This window comes from Diabrotica undecimpunctata, chromosome 5, assembly GCF_040954645.1.
Source record: "Diabrotica undecimpunctata isolate CICGRU chromosome 5, icDiaUnde3, whole genome shotgun sequence".
Classification (NCBI taxonomy): Eukaryota; Metazoa; Arthropoda; class Insecta; order Coleoptera; family Chrysomelidae; genus Diabrotica; species Diabrotica undecimpunctata.
The window spans coordinates 36773800-36791415 of record NC_092807.1 but is presented as its reverse complement, the minus strand read 5'-3'; the positions used below and the strand labels follow the sequence as shown (position 1 = coordinate 36791415).

The following is a 17616-nucleotide window of genomic DNA, read 5'->3' as shown; positions in this document are numbered from 1 at the left end:
GAAATAAGAGAAATAAATTATTATTATTCCATAGATACGAAGTATTAGGTGAATAAACTAGCGAAACTTATTTATTCTAAATAGGAAAATATTTATGAAGAGTATTGATTCTGATTTCTAACAGCAAATAATTATTAGTGATTATACATGAGAACTTTTCATAATTGTAAATAACATATACCAGGTGACTAAAAACTATATAGAAATACATAGATACTTTAATTATCTTACATGTGAGTAGGTAGGTACATTACACCTCCTTTTGTAAGAATGAAAATAATTGTAAAATGAATTTTCATTTAAATGGTATAAAACATTTGTATACATTATTATTTTATTTTAACACATTTAAATAGTTTCTTTTAGTCTCGATAGTCTTTCACTTCGTCTTATCGGTGTAGTCTCTGTGAAACTAGTCTCTTCACACTTTTTGGATTCACTATAATTATTGTCTTTATTATGTTTACAATCTATACTTAAATCTGTCTCATGTACATGTTTTCGTTTACTTTGACATATATTTAGTGTTAAACAATTTGTAATTTGTTGACAACTATGTGACGGATTTCTACGAAATCGTCGGTAAAAATATTTAATTATCCTGTATAAAATATAAAGTAACATACATTTTATCAAAAATAAGATTGCATAAGTGAAATAAGAACTATTTTTTATTGTGTCTGAAAAATTAATATTTGTTTCTGAGGTCATTTTCTCTAAATTATCTAGTTTATGGCTTGCTAAATTTAATGCATCTCGATCGAGATTATTTAATTGTAAGGGAACAAGGTGTAATTTGGATTCATTATTTATCTTAATATCATCACAACAGACTTCTGGAAGGGATAAATCTGGAATGATAGACTGAAAATTACTTTCTTTTGGATTTGAGACAGATATCAAAATAGTTGATCCGGTGTAAGTTTTGCAATTATTCGAAGTAGAAAAAATACCTGTGTTTGAAAGAACAATAGATATTGGCGTACTAGTCTGACAGCTTAAAGTTAAATCTGTTGGTTTGGGTAAAACATATATCCAAGAATTTGGTTTGTTTAATTTATGCCAAATTTCATATTCTGTTTGAATTATACGAGTATCGCAACTAGATGGTATGTTTGTTATTGAAGTTAACAATTCAGTTTCACAAATTGGATTAGTGTGTGTAAATCGGAAAGTATCAGGATTTTTGCAAATAAGTTTTTCTTCATCTAATGAATAACAGTCTTCTAATGTATCAATAGTAACATAAATGTTTCTATTTTCTGAAAGAACAAGATATTTGACAGATGGAAGAATAAAGGTAAGTCTCTTTAATGTTGGATGAATTATAGGAAGAGATATTAGTTTAAAAAGAGAATAAGGAGTATTACTAACCAAAGGTATACTAACCGTAATTAAAATCTTGTTATCAAAATATATATATTTAAGTAAAATGATATCGAAATATTTATGAGCATAATCGATAGTCAATGGAAATGGATAAGTCGATGTACTAGGTAAATGCGTTACCGTTTTAGATAATTCTTGAATTAGTTGCTCAGGTGTTATAACAGAAGGATGAAGGTTATTATTTCTTGCAAATAGGATAACGTTTATTAAAGTAGAATATTCTTGTTGTAATTCTGTTATAAAGAAAGTTAGTAAGGTAAAATGTTCTTCAATTTTTTGTTTTAAATCTAAATTAAAATATTTATTATTCATTTTATCTGTGTAATTGGTAATTGATTCAAAATTTTTATCAAAAATCACTTTGTTTCGGTCTAGATTTGTAATAGAGTTATTAAAATTTGCAATCGTGGCTTTTACTACATGAATTTGTTGTTTTAGTAAATCAAGAAGATGATTTTCGTTACTTTCAGCTTTGTTAATAGCATTATTGAAATTTTCAGCATCATCACTGTCTAAGGTACCGAATAAGGTCCTGAAAACAGATCCAATTGCATTAAATAGAGCGCGTTTTGGTCTAAAATGTTCATGCAGAATTATGTTTTTTAAAGTTTGTTCATCTTGAAAGAGTCTAGGTATGATTTGTCCTAAGAGTTTTAGTGAAGTATCGCATAATCGTAATTCAATAAGAACTGGTTTGTTTTGACACAGTCTTAATGTTTTTTGATAGGTGAGATCTACAAAATTTAATTTGTCTGTAAAAGGTTGTAAAGGAATATGACTTAATATGTTCCAATGAGTTTCAATAAATTGAACATTTTTTATGTGTTCGTAATAGATTCCAGGTGATTTGTTGATAGGAGTATTGGTATATTTCTTGTGAATTTGTTCACTATTTGTCAGCCATATTATTGCATACCTGAAACAAAAGCATGTTTCAATCTATTCATGTGAACTTTTATTGGTTTTTTATTTACTAAAATTGTGCAATTGACAGGAGAATTTATCTCTAGAATTTTATAAGGTCCATTATAATTTTGTGTAAGTTTTTTGGTTTGACCCTTCTTTGTTTGCTCATTTTGGAGATATACTAATTGTCCTTCTAAGAAAACGGTGTCATTAATCTTTTGGTCATAATATTTTTTACTGACTACTTTAGATTCTAATAGATTCGTTTTTGCTAACTCATGAGATTTTCTAAGCTTAAGTGTTAAATTATCTAAATAATCTTCATATGTATATTTGAGTTCTACTGGTCGTATTATACTGCTAGGTAGATTAGGTGTATATCCAAATATTAGTTCATATGGTGTGAATTTGGTTGAAGTATGATTAGTTGTATTATATGAAAACATAGCAAAATCTAGCCATTCGTCCCAATCGGATTGATCAGCTTTAATATAATGTTTAAGGTAGTCTGCTAAAGTAGCGTGACTCCTTTCTAATGCAGCATTTGATTCTGGATGATAAGCAGTACAATTTATATGTCTGATTTTAAAAAGCTTGGCGATTTGAGAAAATAATTTGGAAGTAAAATCTCGGCCTTGATCAGTAACTATTATATCGGGTTTTCCAAACTTGCAAATAAATCCACGAACCAGATTTTCAGCGATAGTCTTGGTTTCATGATTCGGAATTGCATAAGCTTGAGAAAATTTTGTTAAGTCATCTTGTAATGTTAATATGAACTTATTACCTGACTCGGTTAAAGGTAAAGGACCTACTATATCTAAAAATATTTTTTCTAATGGATTTGAGCTTGTTGTTGTTATCTCCATGGGCTTTACGAATTTTTTCTAACGAGTTTATTTTTCTGACAAGATTCACAGGTTTTTATAAAGTTTTTAATATCATTTTTCATATTATTCCATTTGAAATGTTTTTTTATACGATTGTATGTCCGATGAAAACCAGAGTGTCCAGCCGTAGGACTAGTGTGATTCTCTTGTAATATTGTAGTTATTTCCTCAGGTTCAGGATTTGTTAGTATATCATGATAAATGATAATAGATATATCAGTTTTTCTAAAAATAAATCTAATCATAGATCTAATTTTTCCCCAACTTAATTTATCGTAGCTAAAAGTTATTCTGGGTAGGCAAATTTTTAATATTTTATCGTTTAATAACCAGTCTCTTAATTTTATTAGGGAATTAAATATATCTTCATAAGAGGTATTGTCCCAATAATTATTTTTTATAAATATGTGATAAAAGTTTTTATTTTGATCAGAAATATATATAATGTCATTTAGTCTTGGATTTTTGGCTTTCAATTTTTCTATATGACTGAATTGTTTATTTATTTGTTTCTGAACGATCTCATTAAAATTTAAATCTACGGAAACAAACAATGCTAAATTTTGTGAAAATGATGTAATCTTTTCATTTGTTTCTTTTATATTATCATTTGTTATTAATATAGTTTCGGATTTAGATAAGAACTGTGAATAAGTGTCATTATTTTCTTTACTCATTTTGTTTATTTGTAAGGTGATTGTTGCCGGGTTTTTGTTTTCTTCGCAAATATTTGTTTCAGATATGGTTAAAGGAGGACGACTTAAACAATCAGCATTTTGATTTAATTTACCTGGTTTATAAATAATTTCATAGCTATATTCTTCTAATGCTAATCTCCACCTAACGAGTCTTGATCCGGGATCTTTTACATTAAATAGCCATGTGAGTGGTTTATGATCCGTATAAATGAAAAATTTATTTCCGTACAAATATGGTCTAAAGTGTTTAACACTCCATACAATTGCAAGTAATTCTTTTTCTGTTGTGCTATAGTTTGATTCCGCTTTGTTCAAGGTACGACTAGCATAAGCAATAGGTAAATCATCTGGTACTTTACCTTGAGAAAGTATGGACCCTATTGCATAATTACTAGCATCCGTTGTTAAGACAAAGGGTTTGGTAAAATCTGGATACTGAAGTATTGGTTCTGAACAAAGTATTGATTTCAGGTTCTCAAATGACTGTTGTTGAATGCTTGTCCAATTAAATTCAACATTTTTCCTCAGCAGTTTTGTTAAAGGTTGTGTTAAAGCACTGAAATTTTTTATAAAGCGTCTATAATAACCAGTGAGACCCAAAAAGCTCTTAATATCTTTTTGTGTTCTGGGTATAGGAAAATCTGTAACAGCACATACCTTTTTTTCGTCCGGTTTGACACCAAATTCAGTTATTAAATGTCCTAAATACATTACTTCGCGACGAAAAAATTCGCACTTATCTGGTTGTATTTTTAAGTTGAATGTAGACAATTTTTCGAATACTTCTTTTAATCTTTTATTATGATTTTCTAATGTATCGGCATGAATGACTATATCGTCGAGATAGACAAAACATCTGTAATTTTGTATTCCTGAGAGGACAGTATTCATTAGCCTTTGAAAAATACTGGGAGCATTTTTTAATCCAAATGGCATTCGTGAATATTGATAATGTCCAGACGGAGTTGAGAAAGCAGTCTTTGGAGAATCCTCAGGATCCATTTTGATCTGGTGAAATCCTGATGTTAAATCTATTGTTGAAAAATATTTTGAATGACCCAATTGGTCTAATATATCGACTATATTCGGAAGTGGAAATGAATCTCCTATAGTAATATCATTTAGTCGTCGATAGTCTATAACAATTCGCCATTTCTTCTTTGCTGAAGCATCGGCCTTTTTTGGCACAACCCAAAGGGGCGAATTCCATGGCGAAGTTGATTCTTCGATAATACCTTGATCTAGCATACCTTTTATTTGAGTTTCGACTTCATGTTTGTGTACTTCAGGATACCTGTATGATTTAGTGCTAATAGGTACATTAGAATTTAAAGGAATTTTGCAAGTTATGGCATTTGTACTGGTAAGTTGATCTCCTTCCAGATAAAAGATATGATTGTACTCCTTGCAAATAGAAATTAAAGATGATTTTTCTTCACTATTTAAATGATCTGTTCTCAAGGCATTTTTTAATTTAGCAATTCTGTTAGAATTCGTATTATCTTTATAAGAAGACATTTTTCGTATATTTGCATTGTTTTGTAAATTTGGAATTTTTTCTATTGCTACTTGAATATCGTTTAATTCAACATCCGTTTCAGTAGTGTTTACGATTGAGGTTAAAAAGAAATCATTTTTTACTTTAACAACACTAGGACATAAAAATACACCTTTAAAGATTTCGCGTTCGGGACATAATCCTTCGCTTAATTCATTATTTATTACTTTAATTTGAACAATTGTTTCAGTTCTTGCGGATAGAATAGTTTTATTACTTCTTGAGTTAGAATTAGAGTTTTGATTTAGTATAAGATCGTCTGAACAGGATTTTTCTTCTGAACAGGATTTTGATTTATGATTTCGTGAAGAGTTACAAGTTTTATTTGTGCATATCTCAGTGGATTTTACACATTTTGGACTTGAATTTTCTTTGGATTTAGAGTTAGATTTAGATTGAATTGGATTGGATAGTAGTTCTTCACTACTTAAGGTTATTTGGATATCATTGGTTTCTAAATAAGAATGATCCTCTATGGATTTAGCATCATAAGGAAATATTTCATCGATATTAGAACTTGTCTCGATATTTTGATCTCTCAGAAATTCGTCATTGTCATTGTTTAATGGAGATTTTATATATTCGATTGAAATAGAACAATTTTTAAAGTTTAATTTATTTTCTTTATAATCAATTTGGCATTTATTTATTTCAAAAAAATCGCTACCTAATATACCGTCGAAATGAAGAGGAAAATCGTCTTCTACGACATAGAAAACATGAGTTTGGACAAAATCTTTTATCTTGAAATTTACGTTACAACTACATATAGTTTTATTTGGATTTAAGACATTTTTATCAATGCCTCGTAGAGTAATAGACTTAGAATAAATTTTTGGAATGTTTAGTATTTTTGAATATTTAATTAAAGAAATATCTGCGCCTGTATCGATTAGAAACTTGCAAGAGGATGGATTAGAATTATTTACTAAGGGTAAATCTACATAGGAAGTGACTGAGAAGTTGATGGTTGTGATACGGCCTGAACTGAACGAACTCCTCGAGAATCGACCGTTGGTTGTCGAGGATTCTGGAAGTTTAAAGAATTTGTTGGATTTTTGTTTTTATTGTTAAATTCGCGTTTTCTACATTCTTCTATAACGTGACCTGGTTTTTTGCAGTATCTGCAAAAACGTTGGGAAGTGTTGGTATTTTCTTTTCTTAAGTTTGGAGGAAAATCAGAATTGGAATTTGAATTTGAAGGTTTATAATTTTGATTTTGAGAATTTGACCTTTGAAGATTTGAATTAGGATATTTTGGGTTTTGAAAACTAGAATTTTGAAGATGTCTAACATTTCTATCTGAATTGTTTTTATATCGACAGTTATTTGAGGAATGGTTATTTCGTTTGCAAATATTACAGAATGGTCTGAAAATTTCTTGTCTTGATAACTGTTCTTGTTCTTCGGCAATTGCTATAGCAACAGCTCTTTCTAAGGAATCTGGATTTCGGGCTTTGATTAAAATAGAGAGGTCTTTGTTTAATCCTCTAATAAAGACATTTAGTGCTTGAGTTTTTAAGAGTTTAGTACATGCATTTCTTGCATCTGGAGATAAGTCTGGATCAAGTGTATTTATTAATTTTATATAGCAATTTTCAACTTTGTTTGCAAATGACATTACATTTTCACTGGGCATCTGACGTAAGGAATGTAATTCCAATTGCCACTGACCTTCAGTTCGGCGTTCAGAATAAGCATCTAATAAGAAGTCTTTTAAATCTTTCCATTCGTCAAATGTTCTGTTTCTAGTTATGGCCCTAGCTTTATCGGTTAATTTAGTTTCTATAATGGCTAATAAGATGGGTTTGGATTGCGGATTTACTAAATTGTATGCTTTATCACAATTGTCTATGAATTCGTATAATTTTGATTTTGTACCATCAAATCGAATGAGAAGTTTTTCAGCTATTTCAATTGATACTGACATTTTATTTGAATTAGAAGTAGAAGAATTTGAAAGAGAATTTGAGTCGGGAGAAGGTATTTGTTCGTCAAATAAGTTACTTATATCAGGATATAAAGTAGACATACGTTTACAAGATTTTTAAAATATGAGACAGAATTTAAGATAGAATGTACTTACAAGTAGAATATTGTTGTTGGTCGCATAGTCTATTATTCCACGGGTTCACCTCTACTTCCGATGGAACTACAATTGGGTTATGACTGGAACTGGATTTCGAACTGGATGTACTGGACCCCAATGTAATTAGTTGTAGTGGCGATTTTTCCACACTGACAGTTTTTTTTTTGAATGATTCCTCGAAGGAAACAAGTCAATTCAAAAATTCCTCAGCTCTCCTTCTATCAGCAATCAGAGGAACTCTGCTACTAATATCCCACGTTCTGACACCAAATTTTGTTATGGAATACTATGCGTTTATTTCTTCTCCGGACTAACTCTTTGTTTTGGAATTAAACAGAATATATTGACATGTATAAATTTATTATATTAGAGGATGAAAATTACACTCTCTTGTTATTTCTTAAAACTATGAATATATAAGTTCTGTTATCTACAATTATTTAACGATGTTTCTGGATGGATTTGAGTACAAGAGATTGGACTCAAATATTAATATTAAAATAGCAAATACGGATAGCTTATCGAACAAAGAAATAAGAGAAATAAATTATTATTATTCCATAGATACGAAGTATTAGGTGAATAAACTAGCGAAACTTATTTATTCTAAATAGGAAAATATTTATGAAGAGTATTGATTCTGATTTCTAACAGCAAATAATTATTAGTGATTATACATGAGAACTTTTCATAATTGTAAATAACATATACCAGGTGACTAAAAACTATATAGAAATACATAGATACTTTAATTATCTTACATGTGAGTAGGTAGGTACATTACAGACTATAGAAGGGCCATAGGTGTAGGTATCAAAGCAGAGTGGGACTAAAAACTTTAAAATTCAATAGGATAATACGACAAAGTACAGCGTGAAATCGCAAAAAAGACCGATACAGGATTTCTATATCAGTGCATATTAAATTTATTTCATTATCATTATTTCTTCTCAATTTTAATCTGTTCTCCAATTTATTATTTTTAAGGTTGATATATAATTCTCTATTTGTTCTATATATCTTAACTTCGGTATTCCTTTTCTTCTTTTTTTACTGGCACACGTTTGCTTATTTTGTTTAATTTTTGCCACCTTCCACTCTTTTCACATACGCCATCCAACGTAGGCGTCCTATTATACTGTATTATATAGATACTATTACACTGATTCCTAATCAAAGCATTACTGGTACTGGGAATAGAGGTATTTATACTGTCGATGGTGACGTGGCTTGGGTGTAGGTTGGTGTTGGGGCCAGCATGGGATTGGCGCGGTTATTGGCGCGGGGGTTGGCGCGAAAATTTCTGACAGTGGGATTTTTATTGACGGGTGAGCAAACGGTATTTTCTTTATGTGAGGTCTCCAAGTCGAAAGTAAACGTAATTAATCTTAGCTCTGAATTATATATATATATATATATATATAAAATATATATATATATATATATATATATATATATATATGTATATATATACATATATATATTTTATATATATATATATATATATATATATATGTATATATATACATATATATATTTTATATATATATATATATATATATATATATATATATATATTTAACACAGTGGAGTGTATTGAAAATAGGAGAACGAATTGCATCGAAAAAGCAAGAAACAAAGACTAAAAAAATTATAATACTCTAAGAACACTTGAAATATAATATCATCATCATTCTGGCTATATAACTCTAAGTGGGTCCTAGCTTCCTCAAGAATTTCTCTCCAGTCGTCCCTATCCAAGCTTTGAGCGTAAAAATATACACAAAGGTACTTGGGTTAGCCCAGACGGTAACACAATCAATCCAATGGACCATGTTGTTGTGAACGCAAGACATTACAGCGATGTTATGAATGTACGTATCAGACGTGGAGCAAACATTGACTCCGATCACTACCTGGTCCAGGCTTAAATAAGGGCACGAATCTCTAACGCAAAAAAGGTAAAGGAAGCAAAGAAGATAAATTCGAGGTGGACAGTCTACGAAACCCTGAGATAGCTAGAAAATTTGAAAACAAACTTAAAGAAAAACTAGAAGACCAAATGACTAGTACTGTTAAAAACATAGATAATTACTGGAATGAGTGCAAAAATATCCTGAAAGAAGTAGCAACAACAGTTTTAGGAAAGAATAAACAAGAAATGAAGGGAACAGAATGGTATGATGCGGAATGCGCACAGGCAACTCAAAAAAAGAATCAGTCTCGTGGGAAACTCCAAAACAGAAGGACAAGACAAAATCAAAAGGAGTACAAACCGATGAGACAATTAGAAAAAAAGATACTAAAACAAAAGAAAAAACGACATTTAGAAAACCAGCTACAGGAACTAGAAAGGCTCAATTCACAAATAGAAGCTCGAAATATTTATAAAAATGTGAAACAACACAGAAAAGAATTTTAACCTAGAATAACCATAATAAAAAGTAAGGACGCTAAAATTATCAATGAGCAGGATCAAATAGTGGAGAAATGGGCAGCGAATTTTTCTGAGAAATTAAATATAGGCCACCGAGAAGTGACTGACATAAATGACCACCGTGAAGACGTAGACGATAAGAGAAAGGAAAATAATATACCAACAGAAGAAGTTGCCAAGGTAATAAAAAGGTTAAAAAACAACAAATCCCCTGGAGAAGATGGTATATCCCTTGAGCTGTTCAAGTATGGAGCAAACGCGCTAAAAAAATACATAATAAAATTTGTTGCATCCATTTGGAGAGAAGAAAAACTCCCAGATAGTTGGAATGTGGGTATTATAGTACCTATTCACAAGAAAAGAGATCCACTAATATGTGACAACTATTGAGGCATTACCCTCTTAAATACGGCTTACAAAGTACTGGCTTATATACTTTATGATCGTTTACTAGTATATACTGAGAAAAAATAGGCAAATACCAATGTGGATTCCGAAAAGAAAGGTCAACAATTAATTAGATTTTCCTTCTCAGACAAACCTTAGAAAAGACATATGAATATGGAATCGATACCCACCACCTCTTCATATATTTTAAAAACATTTATGACAGTGTAGACAGAAGTGCACTTTATAATGCCGTGGCAGAACTAGATATTCCGTCGCATCTAATAACATTGGTAATGGCAACTCTTTCGAAAGTTAAGTGCAATGTCAAGGTACAAAACAGAGTGTTAAGATTTTTTTTAAATACATACTGGACTACGCCAGGGAGTCTATCGTGCCTATTGTTTAGCATCGTGCTAGAAAGAGCTCGCCATAGAGAAATCGGGCATAACAACTAGAGGTACGATCATCAATAGAAGTGTACGGATATTGGCCTACGCAGATAACATTGACCTGGTAACACGAACAAAAAGAGACCTGATACAGGCTTTTGAAACTTTAGAAAAAGCCGCGAAGACAATGGGACTGCAGGTCAACGTATCCAAAAAAAAATATAAAGGTCACGAACAGCACACAAATAGCGGCACCACAAGCTCTGGTGACAGAAGCACACACATTCGAAGGGGTCTCGGAGTTTTTATATCTTGGAACACAACTAAATAACAGCAACCTTGTAAGTGTAGAAATTAAGAGAAGAATATACCTGGCGAACAGAGCTTACTTTGGAGTAAAGCAGCTCTTAACATCATATATAATTAGTAGAAAAACCAAGATACTAATATATGAAACTCTTAGTAAACCTGTCCTGACATACGCGTCAGAGACATGGACTATGGTAAAAAGCGACGAAGAACTGTTAGGTCGCTTTAAAAGAAGAATACTTAGGCACATATACGTAGGAGTACACGAAAGCGGGATATGGCGCAGGCGCTATAATTTTGAGTTGTATCAATGCTATGAAAAATACAACATCGTCCGGTCTTTAAAAATTAATAGACTAAGGTGGTTAGAAAACCTTGAAAGAATGGACACTGGAGACCCACAAAGACAGATATTATATCAAGAGCCAGTAGGAATTAGGAAGAGAGGCAGGTCAAGATCTAGATTTAAAACTCAAGTCGAAGATGACTTGAGGAATCTAGGGGTCAGAAATTGGAAAGCCAGGGCGAAAGATAGGGGGGAATGGAGACGAATTCTTGAACAGGCCAAGACCCACACAGGGTTATAGAGCCAAAGATGATAATGATGATTTCTTGAGTCTCCAATAATATATAATCTATCATGTGTAAGTTTATCTGGGGATTTCCATTCGTGTGGAAATTACCAGGTTAAGTGATCTTGCTGGGTTTATTAACCTATTACCGTTGTCATTTGATTTCTCGTGATTGTGTATATTGTTATGTCAGCAACATTCTGACGTATATATATATATATATATATATATATATATATATATATATATATATATATATGCATATAAAAGAAGTACTTGTGACTCGTTTGGAAAAAATATATAAATATGTTTTGCTTAAAACAATTATATTTTTTAGGTTCGTCTTTTTTCGATTATCTTGGGAACTGCTAACTAGAAACATTAAAGGATACGTGAAAATTAATCTGCTAATTAAGGGCTTTCATTATATACATACATTTAACTTGTATGACGACTATGTTTATTCTGCCTAAAATGTAAAAGGTAGTTTGAAGTTTTAACTAAACAGATCTTCTGCCGTTTTCAGTTTCTCAACTTGATAATGTTAGTGCATGTTATAAATATTTCTTAATTCTTTTTGTTACCAAAGTCCTACACTGATAAAGTGGGTCGTAACAGGAGAAAACAGGGGTTTCTCTACGGGGGCTATTTCTGGTGACGGAGCCGGTGTTTTGTAGCGCGTGCAAGCCGATAATTACCGCTTGGTATCAGCGCCAGCGGTTAAAATTAGGACGGGCACAACGTAATATGCCAGCGTCGTTGTTAAGAATTTAGACAGAATCTTCTTGTTTGAAAATTGCTTAACATTAATTCCGGTTTTTAGTCTTCTAAAAAGGGGAGCTTATGTATAGACGTTGTTTTTAATAAAGAAACTAGATACAGGTTTGTTCAATTTAGTTTATAACATGACCTCCCACTCCCACCCCCTTGGGAGTGGGGCTGAAGACTATAAAATATTAAATTGGACCTCCATTTTTATTGCAGATTTGGATTTTTTATGCAAAAATTAGTATTTTTTGTATTTGAGACAATTTTCGAATTAATGATAGATGGCACTAAAATCGAAAAAAAAAACGGTTTATTCTAATACCCTAGGACAGGGATCCTCACTAGGATTTCTTTGAGAGCCTAATAGTTTGAATGAAATTTTCCTCAGGGCCGCAAGTACAAGTGGTGGTATGAAACAACTTTAAAACTATATGACTATAACATAAGTTTATTACAAGTTACGTAAAAACAATATACTTATAAATTATATGGACTGTTTTGCATGTAAAAAGTAGGAAAATGTCTTTTACTTGACTCCAGGAATGTCAAGTCCCGAATTTGTTAATTCTTTGAAGTCGACGGGCGAAATCTTTCACAGCTCTCTAGAATGGCATCTATGTTAACAGGTTGGGAAGAAACTGAAATTCTCAAAATGTTTTCAACGTTCTCACTAGTTAGCCTAGATCTGTACTTGTTTTATATGAACTTTAGCTTACTGAATGTAAATTCACAGACATATGTAGATGCAAAAATACACAAATTTTTCTGAGTACAGTCAATTAATTTTAAGGAAATTTGTCATTTTCAACTGCTTCCCAAAACTTGTAGTGAGCTTTTTCCTTCTTTTTTTCTTCAAAAATACTTTTGAGCTCTGTATCATTCTGAAGATCAATTAATTCATTTTTCAAATCCCTAGCTTCATATCCAAAAATAGAAAGATAAGCTACGTTTGATGTTGTTATGGTCCATGGATTTTTCACGAAGCGAAATGGTTCTTGGAACTTCCTGAAGTCACTAAACCTCACAGACATTTCATTCTTTAGGTCTGCTAACAGCTTCAGTAGATCAGAAATCTCTTGACTTTCATCTGGATTTTCATCAAACAGTGCTTAACGGAAGGTAAGCTGGAATAATCTTCATTTAACAATTCTTCAATATACATATTCAGCTTCTGCTCCAGTGAAAACACAATACTCATCATTTTCGTTATAATGTTATTGTAGTCTTCTTGCAATTTGGTTAATGTTTCATTCATAATGCTCATCGTATCAGCGAGAAACGCTACTTTAAGCTACCAACTAAAATTATGAATATCAGGAAACTCTTTATTCTTTGTAGCCAAAAACAGAGTAATCTCATGTTGAATGCTGAAGAATCGTTCCAAAACTTTACACTTACCCAGCCATCGCACTTCTGTGTGGTAAAGAATGTCCCCATATTGCGACATTTTTGAATTCGCCAAACCATGATACTTTACTTTGGGCTTATTTAATTTAAAAACATTGTTTTTAGTTATTTGAGGCCCTTATCACAACCTAAAATGGATTTATAGAAAACTGTTGAATTAGGACCACTTTTTGTATAAGCGACCTCTGAAACATTATTCTGCGGTATTTTGTTAAAGTGATTATGCAAAAAATCTCATGGGAATATTTTTCTCAAGGAATTCGAGATTATCATTTCGTATAAACATATTTTGCTGAATTTAAAACCAAAATCCTATTATTTTTCTGTCATACATTAATGTGTTATTTATTAAGTTGTCCTCTAGATTTTTTTCAGTTCTTAAAAGGTTTATTTATAAGCCAAATTAGTGCAATGTAAATATTTTACATTTTTACACAGCAATTCTTATCGGCAGGGAAGACGTGAAGTCGTAATTTTTTATTACATCTTTCAATGTGAGACAGTGGCGTACCCAGGGGGGTTTGAGGGTACCCCCCCCCAGGACCCTATTCCGACACTGTTACTTACACATTTTAAGGACTCAAAATGGAGGTAGCGTCATAAAAAAAAAATCGGTGACCAACCAAACCCCCCTCCAGAGGCAAATTCTAGGTGCGCTACTGATGTGAGATAAAATAAAAATGCGATGACTAACTGGAAGGTTTAAGATTAGAGAAAAATAATAGGCCATGTTTATTGGAAATACTCGACATCATTAGCACGTGCATCCTACCCTGTCGTCTAATTTCCTATGAAATTAAAATAGTAAATGTTTTTAAGGTCCATTTATTTTTTCGGGCATGCGTATTTACTAATGTGAAATGCGGTACAATGCATGGCGCCGCTCTACACTACCATAATCTGATTAAATACATAAATAGAAGCATATATATATATATATATATATATATATATATATATATATATATATATATATATATATATATATATATATATATATATATATATTGTGACGATTAGGGTTTATAGAAAATAATTTATAAGTTATATACTACATAATATTAGATATTTGGTTGTTTTAAATAAGTTATATACTAGAGAATTTTATAAAAATTATTTATGTGAGGGCATTTTAAGAAATTAGCATATAATAATTGTAAAAAGTTGTATTTTAGTAGTTATGATTTTGTAGATATTTTTAAGTGAGCCATGTGACTAGGCAACACACTATACCCTCCATTCCTAAGTGTCATTTTAAGAATTTTAGGAATATAAGTGGGGTTATATTGTTTGAAATGTGTATTTTATTAAATTAGAGTGTTAGTTACTAATTTGAATGTTTATTCTGATCTGAAAAGCCTAAATGTCAACAAAATTATCAATGGAACATTATCGAATACTCCAGAATGCAGAATTTGACCATTGTTTATGGTCGAACATTCTCGAAATAATGATTATGGCGGTGGATGGAACAGATATTTTTTCGAGAACATCCATATCGATTAAATAGAACAAAATTGGAACATGATCTCTTACCAGATGGTTCTAGAAATCCAAAAACATATAAATACCCGTGATTTGGATTCAAGATGGCAGTTTTTAAGTTTTTAGTCAGAAGTCAAGCAGTTTATTATGAAAGTTAGTTAGAGTCAGTGAATCAAGTACAAATAGTCCAATAGTTTAATATAGTGAGTTAAATGAAGATTAAAAATTATGCATATAATTTAATGCACATTTATAATTATACACAAATAATTATTGAAGATAAGAAAAGGTATATTGGAAGAAATTAAATTATATTATGGTTGGAGATTAGTATAAATCAACTTATAATAATTGGATATTGGTATATTGAAAAGAAGAATAAATATAAATGCTGTTTGCTGGTTTGGTTGGTGGTGTATAAATGCTGGTGAAGAAAACTATATCTTAAATTGGTAGAAGCTGATAATTGGAAAAAGTAATTTCACAAAAAACAAGGATAACTGAAGTACGAAGACATTCAGTGGTGATTAGAATCTATATAGTAGAAAACAGTTCATTTAGGCATTCAGTGAAAGAAAGGTACAAAATTTTGTTAATATAATTTAGTTAGTGTCATAACAATTTCAATTTTGAAGATAGTTTTGTTTAAATTTTAGATTGTCTATAGAATTTAATTAGTTTTATAAGAGTATCAATTTAAAGATAGTTTATTTTAAATTTACATTGGCTAGGTTAGATATATATGTGTGTTTCATAATAGTTATAATAAAGATAATTTAAAAAAGTACTTACAAGCTAATTCTTTGAGAACCGCGATAAAAACCCTATATATTATATTATTAAAAATACTCATTGCTCATCATTCAAACAAAAAAAAAAAACACATCATAACAATATATATATATATATATATATATATATATATATATATATATATATATATATATATATATATATATTATAACTCGCAAATTTTGTTTTACTGCCTAGCAATCTGAGGGCTGCTAAAAATCGCTCCGAGGCGAGGGCCGCATGCGGCTTACGGGCCGCGTAGTGAGTATGGATGCCCTAGGACGAAGGAGAATTATGAAAATGGTCTAATATCTCGAAAAATACACTGCTTAAAATCAAAAAACCAAAACAACACTATTTTTCTGATACCATTAGTCTCTTTGGTGCTTTATAGAATACTCTATATATTTTATTTTTATTGAAGTTCTTCCTTCAATACGATCATATCATATGAAACATCTGGAATTGTATCTAGTCATGAAAGTCTTAAATAAATAAAACTTCTCAGTGCCAAATAGTTTTGAAGTAATTCAATAAATATAGAATGCGGTAATTTTGACAATAATTCATAAACCTAACAATAGCTTGACGTTTATTGAAAAGTTTTGTAAAATAAATTGTATTAATAACTAAGACTTTAAAATTGTTTTATATGTTTTTAAAAGCTCTACATTAAAGATGGTTTTTAATGAAAACGAGCAAATTACTGTTTTAATGGTGAGGAGCTACGGCAATAGAAAAAGGCCTTATAGTCAAGTAGGCAACTTGTTTAACGGTACTTGGTCAAATCATTCTCCTATTGATAAGGCGACGGTAAAAAAAAATGTAAAACGCTTTGAGGAAACTGGACGAGTATGAGATGGTATTCGAACAGATAGATTGACAACTGTTATAAATAAGATTCATATACATCCTCAAGCAGAGCTGCACAAATACTCTTTCTTGCAGCTGACTGGAGGGGATACACGTCACGTTTAAAGCGTTGATATCGGCCAAATTTGTCAACACTGTAAGATTTTTATAACTTGTAATTATACATATAATTATTTAAAACTATGGTAGGCAATATTTGTTGCATCGCAAACTGCTACAGTAATAGTAAAAGTGGTTACACTTTTTATCGATTTCAACGTGAAAGTCATAATAAGCATCAATGTGAACTGTGGATTGCAGCCTCAAAGCTGAACAATGTTTAATTTTTTTAAGATAACATGTACCAATAATTCCACATGTACAGTCTTAAAATTTAAAGAAAAATTCAGTTATTTATATTATTGCTTAATGACATTAAACAGAATTAAAATAAAAAAAATTATATTTAAAATCTACATATTTACAATTAAATCTGTATTTACAATTCGACAAAAAGTGAGGTTCGTATTAGGATCACAAAAAAAACATTATTCAAATAATTACTTAAACCCGTTTTTAGCACAGATAATCTCTGTAAATATATAAATAATTGGTACAATAAATATAAAATATATAAATTGGTATTATATTATTGTTTAAAAAATATAAGTAATAAGCATGTTAA

The 17616-nt window shown here is 30.7% G+C and overlaps 1 protein-coding gene across 1 annotated transcript; it reads right to left on the bottom strand.

The window, feature by feature from the left end:
• Positions 1-254: 254 nt before the first annotated feature.
• On the bottom strand, positions 255-8301 carry LOC140441264 (uncharacterized). The gene is made up of 2 exons (XM_072531875.1): positions 7528-8301; positions 255-2305 (listed from the first exon to the last, which is right to left on the bottom strand). The coding sequence occupies exons 1-2, from the start codon at positions 7551-7553 to the stop codon at positions 349-351; spliced, it is 1983 nt and encodes a 660-aa protein (XP_072387976.1). The 5' UTR covers positions 7554-8301; the 3' UTR covers positions 255-348.
• Between the last annotated feature and the right edge of the window lie 9315 nt (positions 8302-17616).

Excerpts from the sequence above, each read along its gene's own strand:
- LOC140441264 (XM_072531875.1), bottom strand. The coding sequence starts at position 7,553 with ATGCGACCAACAACAATATTCTACTT. Across the intron at positions 2,306-7,527 it reads CCAACAACAATATTCTACTT|GTATGCAATAATATGGCTGA; the intron begins GTAAGTACATTC and ends CTTTTGTTTCAG.